Source organism: Myodes glareolus, chromosome 19 (assembly GCF_982192425.1).
Source record: "Myodes glareolus chromosome 19, mMyoGla1.1, whole genome shotgun sequence".
NCBI lineage: Eukaryota > Metazoa > Chordata > Mammalia > Rodentia > Cricetidae > Myodes > Myodes glareolus.
This window is the reverse complement of record NC_142044.1, coordinates 64565256-64588530: the sequence shown is the minus strand read 5'-3', so window position 1 is coordinate 64588530 and position 23275 is coordinate 64565256. Positions and strand designations below refer to the sequence as shown.

At 49.2% G+C, this 23275-nt stretch overlaps 2 protein-coding genes across 3 annotated transcripts in view; both read right to left on the bottom strand.

Moving 5' to 3' along the window:
- Positions 1–10424, bottom strand: part of Smim41 (small integral membrane protein 41) — a 31715-nt gene extending 21291 nt beyond the window's left edge. Inside the window, exons 1-2 of one of the 2 annotated variants that reach the window (XM_085678632.2) lie at positions 5101–10424; positions 2397–2848 (exon numbers count right to left, since the gene is read on the bottom strand). In XM_085678632.2, the coding sequence (XP_085534758.1) occupies positions 5206–5472 (267 nt within the window). In that variant the 5' untranslated portion in view covers positions 5473–10424 and the 3' untranslated portion in view covers positions 2397–2848; positions 5101–5205. Of the gene's footprint in view, positions 1–2396; positions 2849–5100 lie in introns of those variants that run through there. The other variant, XM_087899314.1, reaches the window with a different exon arrangement.
- Positions 10425–10569: 145 nt separating this feature from the next.
- Positions 10570–20806, bottom strand: Atg101 (autophagy related 101). The gene is made up of 3 exons (XM_048449583.3): positions 20628–20806; positions 17434–17749; positions 10570–11243 (listed from the first exon to the last, which is right to left on the bottom strand). The coding sequence occupies exons 2-3, from the start codon at positions 17683–17685 to the stop codon at positions 10839–10841; spliced, it is 657 nt and encodes a 218-aa protein (XP_048305540.1). The 5' UTR covers positions 17686–17749; positions 20628–20806; the 3' UTR covers positions 10570–10838.
- Positions 20807–23275: the final 2469 nt, after the last annotated feature.

The following is a 23275-nucleotide window of genomic DNA, read 5'->3' as shown; positions in this document are numbered from 1 at the left end:
AACAGCTCAGATGGGCTGGAGTCTTCCGCACTGCCTCCCTTGTGCCTACTCCAGAACCTCAGGCCTGCAGGGGATATGGATGCTCCTAGTCAAGCCCCCAGTTCCCAAATTCACTCTTCTCCAACACAGACTATTGCATCCCCGGCTTTCCCAGACCTCTGGTTCTCCTCTCTTGCCTTCGGTTAAGTGACAGTACACCAGGCACTTCTGACCTTTTGCCTCAGCCTGTCCCACCCAAGTTTCATGTGTGGCTCTAGCAATATCATGGCCCAGAACTCTCTGCTAAGCTCCAGTCCAGGAGCTAACTGTCCCTGAGATGTTCTGGAGCTAACTGTCCCTGAGATGTTCTGGAGCTAACTGTCCCTGAGATGTTCTGGAGCTGAGCTGAGAGCAGAGCCCCTCCACCTATGCCCCTCTGGCAGCCAAGAGCCTCAGTTTGCTCCACAGTCAAGCAGGCCCAGGCTTGGTGAGGAGACAGGCCCCTGTTTTGGATCCTGTAGTTTGTGGTATCTCTCAGCCACAAGTCAAGCACATAGACAGTGTGAGCAAGGTCTGGAACATTCTATACTCTCAGGAGAACAGTGATTCAGGTTCATTCACCACAGACGCAGGACTTGGCTGCTATCTGACATATCTGAGGCCACAGGTGAAGGCAGCACATTGTGCATTCATCTTAACTGTGTGAACTTCTTTTTGTCCTAACCAAACAAACAAACAAACAAACAAAAAAAAAACCAAGCCTGAGTCATCTCCTATTTTCCTGAAGATGAGGGAGTGAGCAGTGTCCGCAGAAGCCACGCACCTTCTCAGGTCTCAGTCACCACACGCACTACCAGAGTGCACACCCAGGCAGCGTGGGTCGACTGCTAGGTGACACTTCCAAAGCCGGACTGCAGGGACGCTCTTGCGGCTTGGGCTTGAGTCCAGACCAGTCCTCAGACTTAACTCTTCAGTGGGTCAGTATATTCTCTTCTCTAAATCAAGCAGTTTGTTTTCTGTGAGTCAGACCTGAAAAGTCAGTCCTGACTGAATAACCAATCCATCACCTCAGTGTGGGACATTAGGACACAGCCGTCGTCCACCTCCTGTCTTGCCCTCACCCCTCCCATGCAGCTACTGACAAAGCCTGCATCCTGGGCTCCGGTGGCAGCCATTTTGCAGGGTTTTGGCCACCACGTCCTTGCTGTCTTTTCATGTCCATCCAGTCCACCCTCGGATGTGCTCCGCCCACTAGGGGTCCATGCCTCCAGCCACCTGACTTCCCTTGCCCCGGGGCTCACTCCCCTTAGACATCCCCTCCCTCACTGGGCTGCTCTCTTCCCTCCACCAGGTTCAGGCTGCCAGGCAGGCACCAGGGCTGTGAAGTGGCCTTCATCATCTCCCCACCTGGTCATGGCTTGTGATCTATTTTAACTTCAGTCTTTGAACCCCACTCTCCAGCTGACTGAGAGCTCCTGAGGGGAAGCTGTCTCCTTTGCTTCCTTGTGCCCAGCTCCAGAGCGCATCAGCTGTCAGCACAGGGAATCAGGAGGTGCTTACAGAAGAAACAAAGAAATCAAGCGTGTCCCTAGAAGCCTCCCCTCCCCTTCCCTTTCTTCCTTCCCCTTATTTCCCCTCCCTCTTAATAACAACCCCATTTCTATAATTAGACACTATGACCAAAACAACTACTAAAAGAAAGCATTTATTGGGGCTTACAGTTTCAGAGGACGAATCCATGGCCATCAGAACGGAGATATGGCAGCACACGCAGGCATGGTGTTGGAGCAGAAGCTGACAGCTTCCATCTTGAGGCACAAGGACCAGGCAGACAGAGAGCTAACTGGGAATAATTCAAGTCTTTTGAAACCTCAAAGTCCACTCCCAATGACACACCTCCAACAAGGCCACGCCTCCTACAGCAAGGCCACACCTACCAATCCTTCTCAAAGAGTTCTATCAACTGGGGAGCAAGCATTCAAACATGGGAGCCTATGGGAGCCACATAGAAGAGGTGCCCCTCCCCAGCTCTTGTCAGAGGTTGAATAAAGCCAAACTCTTGATCACACTGACCAAGAGGTCAGAGCGCAATCACATTTGGGCGCTAGAGTCACTTCCAGCCCACATCACACCCACCCTCACAAAGTCTTGGTTCTAAACCAGCTGTGTGGCCCCATCTGTAATCCCTGGGAGGCTGAGGTAGAAGGATTACTGTGAGTTCAAGTTCATCCTAGAGCACACAGTAAGTTTCAGGTCAGCTTGGGCTATTGAAGTAAAATCCTATCTCAATAACTAAATACATAAGAAATAAACAAACAAACAAACAATCTGCAAGAAGCAGGAAAATGGAAGGGGAGTGAGGAGACAAACTAGGAATCCCAAGGTCCAGGGCTGGAAACAGACCACACACTCAGAACTGTATTGCTGGCCTGTTTAATAGCAAGCCATGGAAAGCGATGGCACATTGCCGGTGGCTGATGCACTCTCCAAATGGGAGGGTCTAACCCACGGTTCTCAGCGGCAGTAGGTTACAATAGGTTGCGGGGTTGCAGGACACTATGGTCGGGCATCAGGCAGGACAGGAACTTCACTCATGTCCACAGGGGCCTGGTGGGCAGAGGACACACTAGTGTCCAAGTGGTTGGGGTATAAAGTCACTTCAGTGCCCAGAGCAGACTCACTGTTACTGGAGCCTGGGGCTCCGGGACCCACCCCAGGTGCCAGGGAACAGAGGGCGGAGTCACCGCAGTCCAGGTATCTTCAGCCCATCATCTGCATCACAACTGGGGTGAGGGTGGGTGGCAGGGGTTCCCTGGTGTGATGGCAGGTGGAGGGAGAGCTCTCTGAGAGGCACAGCTGGCTCCAGCATCTGTAAGACATGGTGCCCCTATCTTGACTGGAGGGAGCTGGGCAGTCAGCTGAGATCAGACAGGGCCCTGTACACAATGACAGGGTAGGGCAGGATGCCAGTCCATCGGTTGCCCCAGCCGTGGTCGCACAGGCTCAGGCTAACAGAGTGCACTGGGAGCCAAGGTGCCGCTCCTCGGTCTCTCAGACCTCCTCCAGTCCCCCCTTCTTTCCATTCTGAAAGGAGCTTACTGCAGCAAACCCCTCTTTTTCCCCACCCACCCAATAGCCTTGATCAGAGATCTGTAGCGAACTTCTGAACACGCACTACCCATTCCAAACACCGAGTCCAAGGGACATCAAAGGCAGGAAGCTGGCCTACCCCCTCTCCCAGCTCTGTCACAGTCCTGGGTGTGAGCAGACAAGACAATGCTGGAGACACAGCCTTTCCTGCCATCCAATTCGCCACACATCCCTAACACCACAGGGATCTTTGGTTTGGATCTTTCCCATCCATGTTTACTTCAGCAACCCTCTGAGGCCCTCCCCATTCCTCAGGTTCAAACCAGGAAATCTGCACCCAGCTGGTAAGGAGTTGTCTCCTGGCATCTGAAGACTGTTCTAGGACCAAAATGGTATCTGGCAAGGCCACTGAAGAAGTAGGGACATGAGGGGTCAGGGACAATGACGCTTAGGGTTGAGGTCAAGCTGAATGTTGCACGTGTGCCTGTAACAGCTCCCTTCTTGGGGGAAGGGAAGCATGACCCCTGCCAGCATCTCACAGAGCTGTGGGGAAGCAGAGGGAGAGCAGACCCAGGAGACTGAGCTTGGAAGCTGGAGCCCCACATGACACATTCAGGGGCATGGCAGAGCTGGAACTGGACCTTGGGGCTCCAAGTTCCAAGCTCAGTCTCCTGGGTCTGCTCTCCCTCTAAATGTTCTCTGAGCTTCCCTGTTTGTCAGTGAAGGGTGTTGCAGGGATTTAGAAAGAGAGGAAGGGAAGCACACGGAGGGAGACTACAGCAGAGGGGATCAGACAGTAGGCTCAGGGGAGCCTGGTCAGAAGCTCTCTGGTGCCCACCACCAGGGAAGTGAGTGGGGACAGTTCCCTGGGCTCTGCTGCCCACTACCCTGATGCCAGGGGCGTGCACACACACAGACACACACAGACACACAGACACACACACACACACACAGACACACACACACACACACGCTGCCCTGCCCTGGACTATCTTCACTCCAAGGCAGTGGGGGAGGCATCTTTGATGTAATCTGCCATTTTCAAGGCCAGGGTGGCACAGCTGGCCAGGACCTGTGCCAAACCCTTAGCTGCTAAGCAAGGATCACACATTGTCGGCTTCACAGCTAGCTGCTTATTTGCACCTGCCCACACCCTCAGCCCCTCACCAGGTCACCCTCACAGGCACCCTGCACCACTGCCTTCTTGGTGGTAACTTGAGAGCAGGAGGGGTGAGAGTCGCCAGGAAGAGCCTCTCACAGAACTCCCCAGGAGTCCCACACAGCTGACGAGAAGGGGAAGCACCCCCCTTTCATGGCTCAGTCTGAGGTGGCCTTGGACTGGGGTCACTCTGTCTTTGGCCACCCAGGCCCTTCTCTCCAGATGGTTCCCGTCCTTAGAGAGATAGAGACAGAGACCCAGAAACAGCCCCACAGCTGGACCCTCGGCCCCACTTCTACTTCCTGCAGCATCTGCTCCTGCTAGGATGCCTGCAGTCACCACCCCAACACACAGCTGGTCCTGAGCTACCAGGAGCAGGAGGCACGGGAGGAGGCCTCGCCACCTCTCTACCTGCAAGGTTCCCCCAAACAACCAGGGATTCCTCTCCAGTGGGAATGAAGACTCTTCCCCCTCCCCTCCTCCACTTTCACCTTGGTTGGCTCCAGTCTGCCCACTCCCGTCATGAACAAAGGCTAATAGCCAAGGCCAGACTGAATTAGTCTCCAGTACGAACGGTCCTGTTGAGCCCAGCACACTGCACGTTGGACTGGGCAGATGCAGGATGGGGAAACACATAGGTACCAGAAAAGAACTCCCATCACCCGGCCCCTCTGGTCTCTTCCTTTATGCTTGCGGGAGCACAAGGGCTGTCTGTTTCCAGAGGACAGTCAGGGTGGGAGGGATGACCAGAGGCAAAGGGGCCCTCCAGCCTCACCCTGGACTAGCAGCTGTCTGGTCTGGTGAGCGTACAGGCCATCGCTGCACCCACACCCAGCCCCACCCCCACGTTCCCTATGCCTCACGGCTCTCACCTGTGCAGGAGACGGGAGTTTGTGGAATGGACCTTCCACTGTGCTGCACAGAAATGGGCTCTGGAGGGCACAGAAGGGGCTGAGCCTCTCAAGACAGGCTGACACCTAGGAGTCCTCCCCTCCACAGGCACCAGGCTCGGCCTCAGGGGATGCGTGCCTTTCCCTAGTCGGTGGTGCTATCAGGCCCTGCGCTCGGAGGAGGAGTCCACCACCCAGGAACAGGATCCCGCAGAGCACCAGAAGGGACAGCACGCCCAGCACTACCGCCTGCACCAGTCGTGGCCCCTCCGGTGGCTGGAGTGGCAGCCCAGACTGGTTACAGCAGCTCAGCCAGGCAGCCTTGGCCGCAGCTCCCATCTGTGAGCTGTTCATGCTCCCACCAGTCGCAGATGTGCACACTGTCCCGAGTGCTGAGGCCCCAAGATGTATTCAAGGGGCGGGTCTCCCAGGGCTCTACCGCCCCACTCTACCCAACTCAGGCCCCTCCTAGACTGGCTCCTCCAAGTACCCTATAGGTCCTTCTCTGACAGGCCAGATTCTTAGGCTAAGCCTTTCTGTTCTCCAATTCCATGCCCATAATTTGAAGTTTCCAGGTAAGTCCAGGAGGTCTGTCCCCAAGGCCTTGAAAAACACCAAGATTCAGTGTTTTTGGGGCTTTTCAGCTTCTGAGATTTAGACAGCCCCCTCCTGGGACTGGTTGAGGCCCTGAACACACTGAGCTTTCTGTCCAGGAACTAGACATTCAACACTTCTAGCCCCCAGGGACACGGCCAAACAGGTATCCCAAAGGGTCCAAATATGGAAATCCTTCCCTCGGGGCAGGCAAGCAGAACACAGGACTCCTCCCCACCACAGGGCAGAGAGAGTGGGTAGAACAAGGTACCCTGATGGCAAGTCCTACCTATGTCCTCCTGTCCTCTTGGATAAGGAGTCCTGTTTACCAACAAGAGAGCACAGACAGGAACAAGAAGGGTTATATGGGAAGGTTTGGGGACAAGAAGCAGGGGTGATGTAATTTTATTATTATTTCAAAAAAATAATTTAAGCCGGGCAGTGGCAATGCACGCCTTTAACCCCTGCACTCAGGAGGCAGAGGCAGGCGGGTCTTACAGAGTAAGTTCCAGGACAGGTTCCAAAGCTAGAGAGAAACCCCATCTCAAAAAACTAAAATAAAAATAACATCAATAATTTTAAAAAGAGCAGAGACCTAGCCCACTGTCCCCACCTCAGGAGAATCATAATGCTCCAGAATGATGGGGATGCTACTGTCTTAGAAGACAGCCCCTGCCAGCTGGGTATCCATGGCCTAGCCAGGGTCGGGGAGTCGAGCACAATCTGGATGCAGAGAAGCCTGCCCAGGTCTCCTGGAAAATCCTTTAGCAGATTTTAAGTTCCTTTCTCTCTCTCTGTAATATGAATGCTCTGTCTGTGTGTACGACTGCACACCAGAGGAGGGCATCAGATCCCATTACAGAGGGTTGTGAGACACCATGTGGTTGCTGGGACTTGAACTCAGGACCTCTAGAAGAGCAGCCAGTGCTCTTAACAGCTGAGTCATTTCTTCAACCCCCTTAAGTTCCCTTTTCAAAAATAAAGTCACTGTGAAGAGGCTTGGGTGTAGCTCAGTTGGCAGAGTGCTTGCCTAGCAACTTGTCCAAAGGAAGGCTTTGTGTTTCAAATCCCAGCATGGCATAAAATAGGGCAGGGCAGCATTCACCTGCAATGCCAGCACAGAACAGAAGAAATCCAAGGTCAGAATACATAAGGAGTTCGAGGCCAGCTCGGACTACTTAACTTTGTCTCAAAAAGAACAACTAAGCCAGACAGTGGTGGCACATGCCTTTAATTCTAGCCCTTGGGAGGCAGAGGCAGGAGGATCTCTGAGTTCAAGGCCAGCCTGGCCTACAGAATGAAACCCAGGACAGTCAGGGCTACATAGGCAAAACCTCTAACCAAAAACAAAAAAACAAAAACAAAAAATAAGTTACAGCCTTAATCCCAAGCAGAGGCTAGTGGATCTGAGTCTGAGGCCAGTTAGTTCCGAGACAGCCAGGAACGTCTCAGTTATGTAGAGACCTGTCTGTAGGTGGAGATTACGCTTTCGTTTCCCAACTGCTCAGACCCAAATAATCACACAGAAACTATATTAATTACAACACTGTTTGGCCAATAGCTTAGGCATGCTTCTAGCTAACTCTTATATCTTAAATTAACCCATTTCTATTAATCTGTGAATCACCATGAGGCTGTGGTATACCGGTAAGGTTCTGGCTGGCAGCTGGCATCTTTCTCTTTCAGCAGCTACATGGCATCTCTCTGACTCTGCCTACTTTCTCTCTATATCTCTGTTTGGATTTCCTGCCTGGCTTTACTCTACTAAGCCACTGGCTGAAACAGCTTCTTTATTAACCAATGGTAATAAAACATATTCAGAGGGGCTGGAGAGATGGCTCAGAGGTTAAGAGCATTGCTTGCTCTTCCAAAGGTCCTGAGTTCAATTCCCAGCAACCACATGGTGGCTCACAACCATCTGTATTGAGGTCTGGTGCCCTCTTCTGGCCTGCAAGCATACAAGCAGACAGAATACTGTATACATAATAAGTAAATAAATAAATATTTTAAAAAAAAGAAAAAAAAATAAAACATATTCAGAGCATACAGAGGTGAATCCCATATCATCTCCCCTTTTCTTTCTAAATAAAAAGGAAGGTTTTAACTTTAACATAGTAAAATTACATATAACAAAATAGCTATCAGCAAGACTTACAGTTACAATATTTATATATACTTTATCTTTTATCATAACTAAGGAAAACTATAATTATAACTATCTATTCTTCAACTTCATCAAGGACCCCAGAAGGATATAGTATTACCTAAATTAAAAGGAAGTGCATTGTAAGCAACTTCCAAAATTCTAGAATTGACAGAGACATCTCACTGCCTGGACAGTCACCCAAAGTTCTTCTATACATTGGGGCATCCATCTTCAGCCTACAGGCCTATAGTATCTGTGCAAACTTTTCTATAAAGCAGGAAATTTGAAAGACTGTTTCACCTCTATTGGTAGTTTGTCAGTCACTTTCTTCTGTATCCTGCAGAATGTCTGGCAGACTCTTTCATGAAGCAGGAACCCTGAAGAACTGTCTCACCTTTAGGCAAATTCAGCAGTCATTTTTCCAGATGAAACAGCACACCATCAAGCAGTCCATGCAAGAGCAGTTTCTTGCCCAAAAGGCTAACAAACTCCATAAGCAGCCTCTTCAATGCCCATCTTCCTCTTGAAGTAATTGGTGCTGCCAGGAGCAGATATGCCTCATTGTCATGAAAAGGCCTAAGTTCTTAAAACATTTTAAATGCCATATTCTGTTAGTCTTTGAAAGGTTTGAAAAATACCTATCCATCTGAAATCTGAAACATATTGCTATACATCTAGAAAACCTAACATGGACTACAAGCTTGACTATTATAGACTATCTATTAACCTGCATTTCTTAATTATGCATTACATTTTCAAATGAATTGCATAAACACATTAATCAAGAGCAGAAATATATATATATATAACAAAACTGACCTTAAATTTGTATCAATAAACCAAAATCCATACCAATGCAAAGTATTCATCTCTATAGCATATCCCCTTTAAATGTAAATATACATTTATAAGCAATCATTTAGGGAATTTGGGCGTTGTCCTCTAGACTACTTCCTGCTGACCGGGAGTGCTGTTAATCAGGTCTTTCATGGGGCATCCTATGTGGCAGGTCCATCTCAGTCAGCAGTCCTGAAGTTATCATGGATGTTGAACCATCTGGGCCATTGCTTCAAGAGGTCTTGTTTGATAAACCGTATTAGCTGGTAAGGAATCCACAGTTTTCTATCCTCTGTGGAAACAAAAGCAGAACCTCTTTTCCAAAGCAGCACATCCTTAGACCCAAATTCTGAAGTCAAGATACCTTTAAAATATGTATGTTGGTTTAACAGCAGCCCCCAGAATCAAATATCTCAAAAAATCAAAGTCAAAAAAATCAAAGAAACATAATAATATACATAATCCAGACTCTGTGTATATTTCATCTTTACATGGCTTATTTTTCTTTACTCCTTAATCTATGGCTGCACTTTTATACTACTTTTACTGTCTCTTTAAAGACTTTACTTCTTTTTATAACTGTTTATACCTTTTCTTCCCTCTCCCAAGCCTATGTACATTTTTTTGAACATACTGTGTCTCATTTAGAGGTCTTTTTTTTTATCATTTAGAGGTCTTTTATGTCTGAATCTGTCCTATCTGAAATCCTTTTCTGACAAGAAGCATTTTAAAATGGTAAGCAGTGTGTTCACAGCAGCCCTAGATGCTGGCTCCCCCTTTCTCAGTCTTTCAATATGGTAGATGTACCTTTACCGCCAGTTCTGGGACCGCCTGGTAGGAGCCGCACTCAACACCTCAACTCTGGGAAGGAGTGTGCGCACCTAGAAGACCCCATCCAGCTGTTTGCTCGCACAGGGGTGCTGTGCACACCTGAGCGGGTGTACAAGAACCGGGACCTGAAGTGGAAGGCAGACTATGAGTGTTAGCCCCAGCTGTTAAGGCGTCACTTGTAGGCAGAGACTGTGCTTTCATTTCCCCAACTGCTCAGACCTGAATAATCACACAGAAACTACATTAATTACAACACTGTTTGGCCAATAGCTTAGGCATGCTTCTAGCTAACTCTGACATCTTAACCCATTTCTATTAATCTGTGAATCACCATAAGGCTGTGCCCACTGCTAAGATTATGTCTCAAACAGAAAAGATCACCTCTAGTCAATACCTCAGAAGAAAACAGGGAACACCCCAACTGCAGCATGTCAGGGAAGCTTGTAAAGATGCCTTCTCTAGCTCTAAGTCCCTCAGACGTCCACCCTCCAGAGCGCCCATAGACTGAGGAGGACACCACATGCATGGCCTGGAAATCACCCCAGCTCCCCGCTCCAGGACCATGGCCAGGACCCAACCAGCTTCAGTGTTCCTCCCTAAGGGCAGATCATTCAGTTGGGCTTAGATCTCCCCAATTACAGAATAAGTGAACAGTGTAGCGGTGGAGACAGAGCACACCTGTGTAAAAATGGGTGTGTTCCCAAGCATTGCCCTAAGTAAGGCAGGCCAACTTGGGCAGTGTCATCGGACACCACAATCCCAAGACACACCTTTCCTTAAATACCCAGAGTTAAATAATTTTGTGCACGCGCTATAAAGACAAAGCATCTGGCATTGTGCCCACTCACTGGACAAGTCATGGTCACACCCAGTTGGGGGACACTTACATATGTGAATGCCCAACATCATAAACTCCATCATCTTAACCTGTCTTTAACTGCATCAACCCACTTCTCTCAGTTTGGAATGCCCTCGGCACACGTGTGTCCTCACGAGAATGTCACAAAGTGTTCATGGCAGGACACAAGCCAAGACAGCTGAGCCAAACTCACATCTCAACTTTATTTGCAACCCTCACGGTAGTTCTGTACAGTGTAGAAAGAGACCCCACCAGGAAAGGTGTGGAAAGGTTGCATCCAGAACGGAACCACTGCAAAGGTGACAGGGTCACCAGAGGCTGGTAGCCACAAAACAAGGACACCCGGAACTTCTCTTCAAGTCTCACCAAGAATCTAGAGCAGGTTCCAGAGCCCCAAGACCTCAGCATCAGACTCCCAGAGCCATCAAGGAGTTGCCAAGGCCCCAGCAAGGCCTACAGAGCAAGGGTGTCTTTGATGAGCCTGCGCATAGTGGTGGTGACTGAAGTGCCCAGAGCATCAGTGATCTGAAAGGAGATCTTGTAGAGGTAGGGCTGCACGTCGCGCAAGCCTGTGTCAAACACGTTGTCCACTTCCGACTGCGTGGGCATCTTGGGCAGGTACTCGTGCCTGCTCATCACCTCCACAATGTTGATGATCTTCTCACAGAGCTTCTCACCCACCTTCTCCCGGCAGATCTGCCGCTCCTGCTCGGTGGCCAGGGCTACCACGTGCACCTTGACCGTCCACACCTCCCACGGAATACACTCATCCGAAAAAGGCCAGCGAGACTTTTTCTTCTGATAGAACTCCAAGGACATCTGGCCTAACCCATCACCACCTGAATTTCGCAGTGCATCCTGGGGAAGACAGAACAGATGAGCAGGCCATGGCCTTGGGAGGTTCTTCTCCTGTGAGGCCTGATTCCCACACCCTGGGGAAATCATTTCCATCTCTACTCACCCCACCCACTAAACACGGCAGGGAATGAAACCTATAGAAGGGAAAGGACTTGCATGAGGTGACATAAAATACCGCTGGCCTAAAATTGGTTCAGGTAAACTAAGCCTTCTCCTTGCCCTGCTCAGCTTTAAGAAGTGGCACTGCCGGGCAGTGGTGGCACACGCCTTTAATCCCAGCACTTGGGAGGCAGAGGCATATGGATCTTTGGGAGTTTGAGGCCAGCCTCAAACAAGAGCTAGTTCCAGGACAGGCTCCAAAGCTACAGAGAAACCCTGTCTCAAAAAACCAAAAAAAAACAAAAAACAAAAAACAAAAAAAAAAAAAAGAGGAGGAGGAGGAGGAAGCAGCACTGTGAGCTAAGGTGCAGATGCACACTTACACATGTATACACACTCATACATAATGAACTAGTGTGCTATAACCAGGAGCTATGCTGTGGAGGTTATATATTTGAATACTTGGTCTCTAGTTGGTAGAACTGTTGGGGTTTGCATTCTGACATGGATATGGAAACATCCAATGTTGTATTTCTCAGGAAGGGAATTTGGATATCAACAAATGTGACAAAGAGCCTGGGCCTGCTTGTGGCATTCCTCAGTTGAGAAGCATGGGAATGCCAGAGACCTTCCTTGGTTTCTAGAAAACAAGGCAAAGCCTGCTCCCATGCCTCAGACATTTATATAACCTGGAAGATGCTGCCTGAGGATCAGGTTTCTCTACTGAACTGCAAACTCCTGTTATCAAGAGCTGTAGTGATTAAAAACAAGCCTTGGGAAGGATTTGCACTCTGTGCTCAACTACCTTAGGACCCCGGTTTCCTGTTTAGTTCTCCCACACTGATCAACCTCACAAGAACTGTTGGAATAGAGTAGGGGGCATGGCCTTATTGGAGGAGGCGGTCACTGGGGGTGGGCTTTGGGGTTTCAAAAGACTTGTGCCATTTCCAATAAATTGTTTCACAGTTGTGTCTCAGCCTGGAAGCTCTCAACTCCTGCTCCAGTACCACGCCTGCCCGCCTGCCTGCTCCCATTCTCCCCATCCTGATGTCACAAACTCATGCTCTGAAACTGGAAGCCCAAACATTCTTTTAGCAGCTGCCTTTGTCATAGTGTCTTATCACAGAAAGAGAAAAATAAAGGAGTTGGTACCAGAGGCTGGGCAGTGGTGGCACATGCTTTTAATGCCAGCACTCAGGAGGTAAAGACAGTCAGATCTCTGTGAGTTCAAGGACAGCCTGATCTACCAGAGCTAGTTCCAGGGCTGTCACACAGAGAAATCCTGTCTCAAAAAAACAAAAGCCAAATAAAAAAGTTGGTACCAGGAGTGGGGTAATGCATGACAGGTTTAATCATACTGTTTTGGAGATGGATGTGGAAGACTTTGGGACTCTGAACTAGGAAAGCAACAGAATACTGTTAGCAGGTCTTAATGGGCTATCTAGTACATGTTTGGAAGACAACGGTGCTAAAAGCAATGTAGACTACGAAGGTCTGGCTCAAATTTCAAAAGCGAACAATATTAGCACCTGGGCTAGAGGCCATTCTTGTCATATTTATACCAAGAATGTAGCTGCCTTCTGCCCTTGTCCTTAAGAATCTACCTGCGGCTAAATTTAAAAGGAATGAACTAATTTTGTTAGCAGAGGACAGTTCAAGACAGTCTAATAGGGCTGGAGAAATGGCTCAGCGGTTAAGAGCACTGACTGCTCTTCCAGAGGACCCAGGTTCAATTCCCAGCACCCACACAGCAGTTCACAACTGTCTGAAAATCCAGTTCAAGGGGATCTGACACCTTCACACCAATGCACATAAAACCAAAAAATAAAATAAAATAAAAATGTAGATTTTGAGGAGAAAAACAGCACCAGAAAATTTAATGTTGGTGCCTGGTCTTGTACTGAAAGAGGTGAGAATTTTTTAAAGGCCTAATCCAAAAAGGAATGAAGGGAGGACCTCAGGGAGGACCCTGCCCAGGTAAGCTTCCAATCTATACAAAGGAAAAGCTGGAGGGATTTTCTACTCCTAAAATGTAACAAATCAAAGCTGCTGTGAAAATGATTCAAGGAGGCCAAGGTTCTCCACAAACCTAGCCGTCCTGTTCACATTGTCCCGGCTCTAGAGCCATGGAGGATACACAAGTAATGAGGTTGTGGGATCTTCCTCCAAGGCTAAGGAGAGCCAGTGAAGCCAAGTGTGTGGCAGAAGAGTCCCTGCATAGAGGCCCCGAGGGGCCACTGTGTGAATCTGTGAATGTGAAGCCTGGACTGTTTGGCTACTACATGAGGTTGGAGATGCCAGAGCCAAAAGATACCTGCCAAGCCACAGACATGGAGTGGAAGCAGCCCAAGGGACAGAAGTGTGCAATCAACAAAGCCGGAAGTCCTCTGACATCAGACTCGGAGTTACAGGACTTGGAGTTTTCCCTGCTGGGTTTTCAGTTTGGCTTTGGTCCAGCATTACCTGGCTGAGCTCCTTTATCTTCCTTTTGGGATGGTAATGTATGTCCCGTGCCACTGTGTGTGGAATTACGTGATCTGCTTCTGGTTTTACAGGGAGTTACAGATAAGAGATTGCCTTGAGTCTGAGACGACTTTGGACTTTAAAAATGTTGTTAAAGCCAGGTGTAGTGACGATCCCATAGCTGAGGAGGCAGAGACAGGAGGATCTCTGAGTTCAAAGTCATCCTTAGCTACAGAGTGAGTTCCAAAACAGCCAGGGCTACACAGAGAAATTCAACCTTGAGGAACAAAAACAAAAACAAACAAACAAAAAATGGTGTTGAGACTGTGAAACACTATGGAAACTTTGAAGTTTAAATACATCTTGCATTATGATATAGCCAAAAGTCTATGGGATCAGGAAGTCAAATTTAGCAGTTTGAATCAAGTTTATAAATTTTACTATTTGATCCCCAGTTGACAGAACTGTTTGGGAAGGACAGGAAGTACGGCCTTGTTGGAAAAGGTGTGCCATTAGGGTCAGGCTCTGAGGTCTCACAGACCCTTCTCTGTCTTGTGCTCGTGGAACAAGACAAGGCTTCAGCTGCCACTTCAGTGCCATGCCCACCAGATGCCATGCTCCCGCCACGATGAACATGGATTTTAACCCTCTGGAAATGTAAGTCTCAAATAAAGCCAACAGCTGTCTTGGCCATGATGTCTTATCACAACAATAGATAGGAAAGTAACTAAGACAGGGTGCATGTCTATAACCCCAGCATGGGGAGGTGGAGGCAGGGGAAGGGGCGCTCAAGGGGGTTACCAGGTCTAGAGACACCTATCCTGCGCCAAGAACTTTCAGTGTCACTTGCTTCTCTTAAAATCACAGAGGGGACAGATAATTCTGCCTCAGTAAAACGAGTTCAGAGAAGAAACAGCCCGCGGGCGAGCAGGCAGCTTGGGAAGGAAGAGCTCGCTCACAAGCCTGAGGACCGGAGTCCGACCCCAGCGTCACATAGAGATGCTGGGCACAGTGTGGATGCTCACAGCTCCAGCACTGCGAGGCGGGGGCAGCAGGATGCCTGGGCTCGGCAGCCAGCCAGTCTGGCCTGCTCTGTGAGCTTCGGGGTCGATGAGAGACCATCTCACGGGATGACACTCGGGCTGTCACATGGCCTCCACATGCACGTTGCTCATGGATCCACACATACATAAGCATACTTGCCAAAGTGATCTTGTGAAGACCTGGACCAAAGTTTGACTCCAAACTGTCTGATCACAACACTGTCACTTTCACATCACAGTCAAGGCCTTCTCTTTCTGCCACCCCACTCGGGTCCCCAACCAGGCTGGAGAAGTGGTTCACTGGTTAAGGGTACTTGCAGAGGACCCTGGTAGTTCCAACATTCCACCAGGAAGTCTACAACCACATCTAATTCCAGCTTCAGGGAACCTGACAGCCTCCTCTGGCTCCCACAGGTACCTGAACACATGTGACACACACACAGACACACATGTGGCAAATGTTTACAGAGGCATATACATAAACAAAATACAATCTCTTCTGAAAACTCTGCAATAACTCCTCCCCAAATAAAGCCTACTTGCTCCTCTACTTCATGACTACCCACATTCAGCCTCTCTTTAAAAAGCAGGAGAGACGGCAGAGCCTTTGGTTTAGAGAAGTGACGTCAAGGGATGGAGTTAGTAAAAGCAGAGGACAGAACAGACCTGGCAGGTTCATTTGTTCTCTTCTGAGAAGCACATGGAACCAAACACTCAATAATTCTACCTATGCTGTCCCGTGGCTACTGCTCCAGGCCCGTGAGCAACAGAAAGCAAAGATGCCTCTCCGGTGGGTACAGTGATATCCTCCATAGACAAACAGTCATGCACCCTGACTGGAAGTAACAACGGCTAACAATTCTGTAATAGTAGCACACTCTATTCAAACACTAAGTACATCATGATCAGTAAGTCCTTGTAGTACAGAAACCACAGGCAGGGACCACCGTCACTCTAAGTTCATTTCTGTGGTGTCTCCGGCCCATAGTCAGCCTTGCTAAGGGGGAAGGATGGCTCTGGCTCCCACTCACTCACCCCCTTTCTGAGACAGAGTCTCACTATGTAGCTCTAGTTGTCCTGGAGCTCACTATGTAGACCAGGCTGGCCTCAAACTCATAGAGATCCGCCTGCTTCTGAGTGCTGGGATTAAGGGCATGCGCCACCATGGCCAGCTAGTCCCTACTCTTAAACCTCTCGGTCGAAAAGCATGACTAGGGCACCTCACACCTCACCCTGCCTGAGCTCACGAGGTCAGTGATCAAGCATGAGCGCTGCAGGCCTGGAGAGCAGGCGTCCACCTGTCTGTGCAGCCCCTGCAGTAAGTACCGGGCCTGGGGATGGACAGGTTCAGGGAACACAGCAATGGAGGGAGAGAGAAAGACAAGGAAGAGGAAGGACTTCCCTCCAATAATCTGAAACTAGACTTCTCAATGAAGACAAAGAGAAAACTCACTTTGCCAATGAGGAGGGGAGGAGGGCAATTTGGGAGAAATAAAAGACAACATATCACAAGTTGTCTCTCATATGCAAAATCTAGATTAAATATATGCACACACCTACACGCGTGACATGAAAGGAGGACTATTTGGGGAGAAAGGCGAGCATTAGGAGAGGAATGGATAAGAGCAAGGTACAATGACATACACGTATAAAGATGTCAGGATGAAACCCACTATCTGATATACTACCTAAAAATATTAAAATCCACAGTGCCATTTCATTACTGGAGTGGTGACCACCATGAGCAGCCTGGTGTGTCCCTCACCCCTTTCTCCCTGCCTAACAATGTACACAAACACAGGTCACAGTGCCCAAAGGGACCTCACATTTGGAGAAAGCCACTCAGCCAAGCACTTCCCCTCCTAGAGAGTTTCAGGCCAGATGGGAAAGACCCAAACTATATGAGGAAAAAACAGAAGAGACCGCTGTGGAGCCAAGGTGGTCAGGATCACAGGAGCAGGGCTACCTCTCAGCAACTTCACTGTTCAAGCTGAGGGGCTGAGGTAGTTCAGCTCACCCTTCCTCCAGAGAAAGTAGGGGCACCCTCCCAGACCCAAAGGAGCTCTCAACACATCCGTTCTTTTGAGCCTTAAGAACTGGGCTGGAGAGATGGCTCAGTGGTTAAGAGCATTGCCTGCTCTTCCAAAGGTCCTGAGTTCAATTCCCAGCAACCACATGGTGGCTCACAACCATCTGCAATATCTGTAATGAGGTCTGGTGCCCTCTTCTGGCCTGCAGACAGAATATTGTATACATAATAAATAAATATTTAAAAAAAAAAAAGAACTGACTCCTGCCGGGCAGTGGTGGCACAAGTCTTTAATCCCAGAACTCGGGAGGCAGAGGCAGGCGGATCTCTGTGAGTTCGAGACCTGGTCTACATGAGCTAGTTCCACGACAGGCTCCAAAGCTACAGAGAAACCCTGTCTTGAAAAACCCAAAAAAAAAAAAAAAAAAAAAACAAAGAAGAAGGAGGAGGAGGAGGAGGAGGAGGAGGGAGGGAGGGCAAGCTGGTCCAGCACACTGCCAGGGTGGAGGGGTACACACTGCAGGCCCACCTGCCATCAGCTAGGCCACCCACCTACCTTGAATTCCCCAACAACCTTGCGCAAGGCCCGGTCCAGCTCCTCAGAGGAGACACGCACATACGTGAAGTCAATGAAGTCACAGTCAACATCCTGGATGCCCACGGTGCCGATGGAGTAAGTGCCCTCCTTCTTGTAGTGAAACTTGCCCGTACTGCGGTGCAGGAGCACTGTGTGTAGCACGGCCAGCATGGCCTCCTCCACCTGCCGCCCCTCCACTGACACCTCCAGCACTTCTGATCGACAGTTCATCTTGCAGCCAGCACCAGAACAAAGGCGAAAGACAGGAAGCTTCACCCCACCTCTTGGGGGCGGCCTGTAAGAACCAGGTCAGATCATCTAGAAGGTCCTGTCCACTTTCTGCTCGACCGGGCTCAGCCTCTGCCTCTCCTGGCCCTTGTGTGTTCTGGTAGCACATTTTATGAGAAAACCTACTGACCCTTGGGACCAGCAAAGGGCAGAGCCTCAAGGTCCCCAGTCCAACCACCAGGTGAAGTGAGACTTGCATTCCTGCGGCACTCTGTCTAGCAGGTCAGTCAAGAGCCACCTCATCAGGCAGAGTCAGCCTGAGTACAGGGGCTCTGCCCTGGGAAGCTGCAGGGGAAGGGCAGCAAGGGAAATGGCCCCACAACGGCAAGAACATGAATCGGGAGAAAAAGAAAAGGGCCATTCTGGGACCTTAATGGCCGGGTTAAAACATCTGGACTCTGTCCCAAGGGCAACAAAGTCACTGAACTCCTGTGTCAACATCAAATCTCTACATGAGAAAGTCAGCTCTAGCTACAGGGCAAATGCCACTCTTTGTCCTTTGCCAAGTCATTGGAGAGCTGGGAAGGCTGGGCTTTCAAACCCAGATACACACACTCCACATCCACACATCTCCAGGGCCAGCTAGACTCCCAGGTAAAACGTGCTTAATACAGAAAAGTTGGGCAGCAGAGCCAGTCAGAAGTGTAACTAGAAACGGGCAGTGGAGAATGGAGTGTGAAACACTTACGCCCAACAGCCCTGAGCTTCAACACCGAAGAACAGCACTTCTACTTTGTCTTTATATTTTAAGAGACAAGATCTAAGCTGGGAGTGGTGGCGCACACCTTTAACCCCACACTTAGGAGGTAGAGGCAGGTGAATCTCTGTGAATTAAAGAACAGCTTAGAATACACAGTGAGTTCCCACACAAAATACAAACCCTGTGTTTAAAAGCACCCCACTCCTGCAACAAAGACACAGAGAGACAGACAGGGTCTTTTTCCCAAACTGGCCTGTAACTCCTGGGCCCCAATGGCCTTCCTGCTCCACCTCCTGAGTAGGCGGGACTACAGGGTGAGCCTGGCTCTCCAACACCACCCTGTGCGCAATAACTTGGATCTGTTTGTTTGTTTGAAGCAGGGTTTCTGTCTGTACCCCGGGGTTGCCTCTGCCTCCTGATGCTGGGATTAAAGGTGTGTGATATCACCACCTGGCAGTTGTCAGGTATTTTGTGACAGGAACAGAAAAGCTAACACTCTTAGACCCTAATCGAATCATTCAGCCTCTGTGAGCCTCAGCTTTCTACCTACAAACTGGCATTCAGCAAAGATTTACACTAATACATGTAAAACAGTCTCCTGGTTGAAAACAGTAACTCAAACACCAGGCATCCAGGAAAATCTACTGCAGCTGTGCCCCAACAGCTGTACGAGCTGCTAGCACACTAGAAAGGTAACACTGGGGATGCGGCTCGGCTATATAAGAGCTCTCATCTCCAGTGCCCACAAGAAAGGGAGACAGTGGTAAAAAAGCGGTAGTTCCTCCCAAAGACGGAAAGAATTGCATGTGTATACTACCCAGAACTCTGCCTGATAATAACATTTACTAAGTGATTATTCGTTACTACACTGCTATTACCTGGCAACCGTGCAAAGATGTCTTGGGATGGAGGCTGGGAAAAGAACCTAGAAGGCAGGAGCTGGAGAGATGGCTCAGTAGTTAAGAACACTGACAGCTCTTCCAAAGGACCTAGGTTCAATGCCCACCAACCATAGGATGGCTCACAACCATCTGTAGCGCCAGTCAGAGAGGATCCAGCACCTCCTCTGTGGGCACTGCACATACATGGTGCAGTCATACAGGCAGGCAAAATATCCAAACACGTAAGAATATATACTTGAAGAAACTTAGAGTGCAAACACACATACTGAGCCCACAGGGAATGCAAGCAGTTACGTTTCTAGGATGTGCACTCTGTTTGTCGTGGCTTCTTAGTGACTTCTCACCGCCTCGCACACAGACCAACTCATCTTTAGATTCCTCTGGAGAGCAACAGTTAAACTACTTCTTCAACCAAAGGAATCTATGCCTTGGGTTTCGTTTTCATATCTGCTTTGTCAATTTTAGCAGGGGTTTTTGATTTGATTTATTGATTGGTTGGTTAGTTGACTGGTTGTTATTTGTGTGTTTTTTTTTCGTTTTTGTTTTGTTTTTGTTCAAGACAGGGCTTTTCTGTGTAGCCCTGGCTGTCCTGGGACTTGCTTTGTAGACCAGGTTGGCCTCGAACGCACAGAGATCCGCCATCACTCTCCTGTAAATCTTCTGCCTCAACTTCCCAAGTGTTGGGCTGTCTCCTGTTCTTAAGTAGTGAGTACGTCTACTCCAGACATAAGGAGTGTGTGGAGTCACCTGGCCATCAGCTTAGGCATCCCTGTGCCACCTGACGTTTTTTGCCTCTCCCACTAGACATGTCCTACAGGAAGGGGACTATATCCTATTCCTCACTATAAACTGTCTCTCTTAATCGCTCAAGGCATCCTGACCCAGAATTCCAGGTTCTTCCAAGGGTTTGTTTGTTTGGATCAAGGATGCGTGTCTCTCTCACTCGTTATTATTACCTTGTTTAAAACCACCCTTCAATTCCCCAGCTCTGGTCCAGCCCTTTCTTCCATTTCTCCCTCTAACCAGCATCTTCCCGAGTTTTCAGCATTATTCCTAGACCCACCCCTTCCTCCCAACCCTAGGCAGTTTACATTTCCCTCTGGTTCCCCTAAAGATCAAGCTGAAGTCTGGTTGACCCAGGACATGCCAATCCCCCACCCTGCGAGTAGAGACTGGACCAGGAGTCACGCAGCCTCGAATCCCTTCTTCCGCCGCTCCAACCCCCGCGCGAAGGAGTGCTCAGGGATAGACTAAAAGCAAAAACAGGCGATTTGGATCCGTACCGAGAATTCGGACCGGACGTCAGGGTCACTGCCCGCGAACTCGCGCCGTCTCGGGGCAGCAACGCAGACGACAAGGACCAGACTCGGACACCTTCCCCGCCCCCCGAAGCAGGACACCTAACACAGGTTCCTCAGGGCCGGCGCCCCCTCCGCCAGAGCCCCGCGCAGACCGGAAGTTTTCCGCGGCCGGCGGGCGGAGCCGGAAGAAACCACCGCGTCTACGGTGGTTGCTGGCCCGGCTCCGCTCGACCCAGCCCTACACAGCTGCAGCCGCAGCGTCGGGAAGCTCTCACGAGCCACATTATCTCTTATAGTACTCCATATTTAAGTGCTAGGTTTTTTTTTGCTTGATCGTGCTTCGGGTCATAAGACTTGGTGAGAAAAACAACCCCCTCATTTGGACGAGTCTATTCACTCCTACCAGCGAGAACGTTGTTTGGGATGGTACAACCCACTTCCGCCATCGAGACAAGAGGGAAAGAAGGGACGGGTGGACTCTGCGCTGCCTCTTGGTGGCCGAGCGGAGTCATCGGCGACCAAGACGTGGTCCCCGGCTGGCGCTGACAGCCCTAAAACAGCAGGGATCCCAAGATCGAGGCCTTAACGTCTGAGGGGCTCCCAGGAGATGAGCGCACGCCCGTGTGCTGCACGACGCTCAGTGGGTGGCCGAATTTGTGCTGGCCTAAAGTGCCTAACAGTCAGGTTCCTACAAGAAGATTTCGAAAAAGGGGCTTAATTTCCCTAAGTTATCTCCATACAGAAGCACTACTCGGTGTTTTATCATGCCTGAGCAGCTGACAGTCTTACGCGGTTGCTTCTCTGACATCACCCTTTTTAAAATTCCCTTATAAACGGGCTTCAGTGAAGGATTACAAGAAAGATCTTTGTGATCTATAAGGTGTTCTGTGAATACAAATTAAGTGCTCCTGCTGTATAATTTCTCGGAGCGTGTTTAGTTGACTTTGTGGTTGTTAAGCCAGAACTCAGTCAGTTGCTGTTGGCTCCTGGAGAGCGTGCTGTCCTCAACTTCCAACAGGGGGCACTCTTGAGTTGCTCCAAACACATTTCATCTCCCAAAGCAGTGAATGAAAGTCTTGTATCTAGCAATCCTACAAGGTGAATAAGAAATTGACCATGAGAGAAGCTAAGTCACTTACTTAGCAAAAAGCAGATCTTAAGTTCAAACGGATGCATTTTACCAATACAGAAGCTCACCTATCTGCCTTCTGCAGAATCCTACACACACACTACCATTCTCTAATACATCTCACCAACCAGAAAGGAAAGAGTCAAAAATGCAGCACCTACTGAGCAGCAGGGAATCGCCTTGATCTTTACTATCTTTGCCAGATTTCCACCACATCAGTTTTAAGCCACAGGATACTGCTGAATTTGGAGTCTAAAATGCATAAAAGATTACTCTATTGATCGATCGGGAGGAGTAAGTACAATAAGGTTCCTGGGGGTTAGAACCAGGGGTGTGTGTGTGTGTGTGTGTGTGTGTGTGTGTGTGTGTGAAATTGATGTAGGGGCTTGTGAACCCTAGGTGAATTCTCTACCACTAAGCCACAACTCCACCCTCCTCTATCTCAGGATCTTTGCTGGCACCACCGAGGACACCATTCAGTCCTGGTCATGCATGGCTGCACTTGAGAGATGCTGCAATGCTGACTTACCCACAACTGTGCCCTTCAAGAGAGATAAAACTCTAGTCACCAGCCCCAACCTACAGATCATGAAACTGGGGCTCATTGGTGTGCCCTGGTTTACTGTGATAGTTAACTGTATATGTCACCTTCAACTTGACTGGAACACACCCAGACATTTGTCAGATACATGTGAAGGAGTTTCTGTTGGGAGTAACACTTGAAAGTGGTAGACTAAATGAAGTAGATGATCCTCCCTAGTGTGGCGGGTATCATCTGATCAGGTATAGCCTGATCAAAGCCTCATTCTCCTGCAAGGGGCATTCTTTACTGCTTTAGGGCTGGGGCATCAGCCATCTCTTGAGTTTCTGAGTTTCACTTTGTTGCTGTTGTTGTTTTTCGTATTGCTGTTGCATGGGTGATTTTGATAAAGCCTTTTCAAGGCTGGTTTGTGATTCTTGACCCCCACCCCGCCCAGCACGGAAATGACAGGCCTATAGCATGCCTGTCTTCTTCACATCACTCTTCTCCCTGCCCCACAGTCCAGCCTCCATGGTGAGCCTTTGCTGCCTGTCATTGAGCTGAATTCTTTCATCTCTCTGGTTTCACATGCTGGCCAAGCCTTGTCTCCTCAGACATTCCTGACTTCTTCCAGGGCACCAAAACCTTGAGTCCCGTCCTTGTCTGAATAGTCCAGCCTTAGCCAAAAAGAATGGTTGTATGTGGCATGAATTCTCCAATCCTATGCCTTGACCTCTGTGATCAAGATACAGTTGTTTAGCTGGGCGATGGTGGCTCATGCCTTTAATCCCAGCACTTGGGAGGCAGAGGCAGACAGATCTCTGTGAGTTCGAGGCCAGCCTGATTTACAGAGCTAGTTCCAGGATAGGCTCCAAAGCCACAGAGAAACCCTGTCTCAAAAAACCAAAATAGGGGCTGGAGAGATGGCTCAGCCGTTAAGAGCACTGACTGCTCTTCCAGAGGACCTGGGTTCAATTCCCA

What these genes read in the sequence shown, in the direction of transcription:
- Atg101 (XM_048449583.3), bottom strand. Translation starts at nt 17,685, where the DNA reads ATGAACTGTCGATCAGAAGTGCTGGAGGTGTCAGTGGAGGGGCGGCAG. An exon ending in AGGTTGTTGGGGAATTCAAG is followed by an intron (nt 11,244 to 17,433) that starts GTAGGTGGGTGG and finishes TGTCTTCCCCAG; the next exon opens with GATGCACTGCGAAATTCAGG.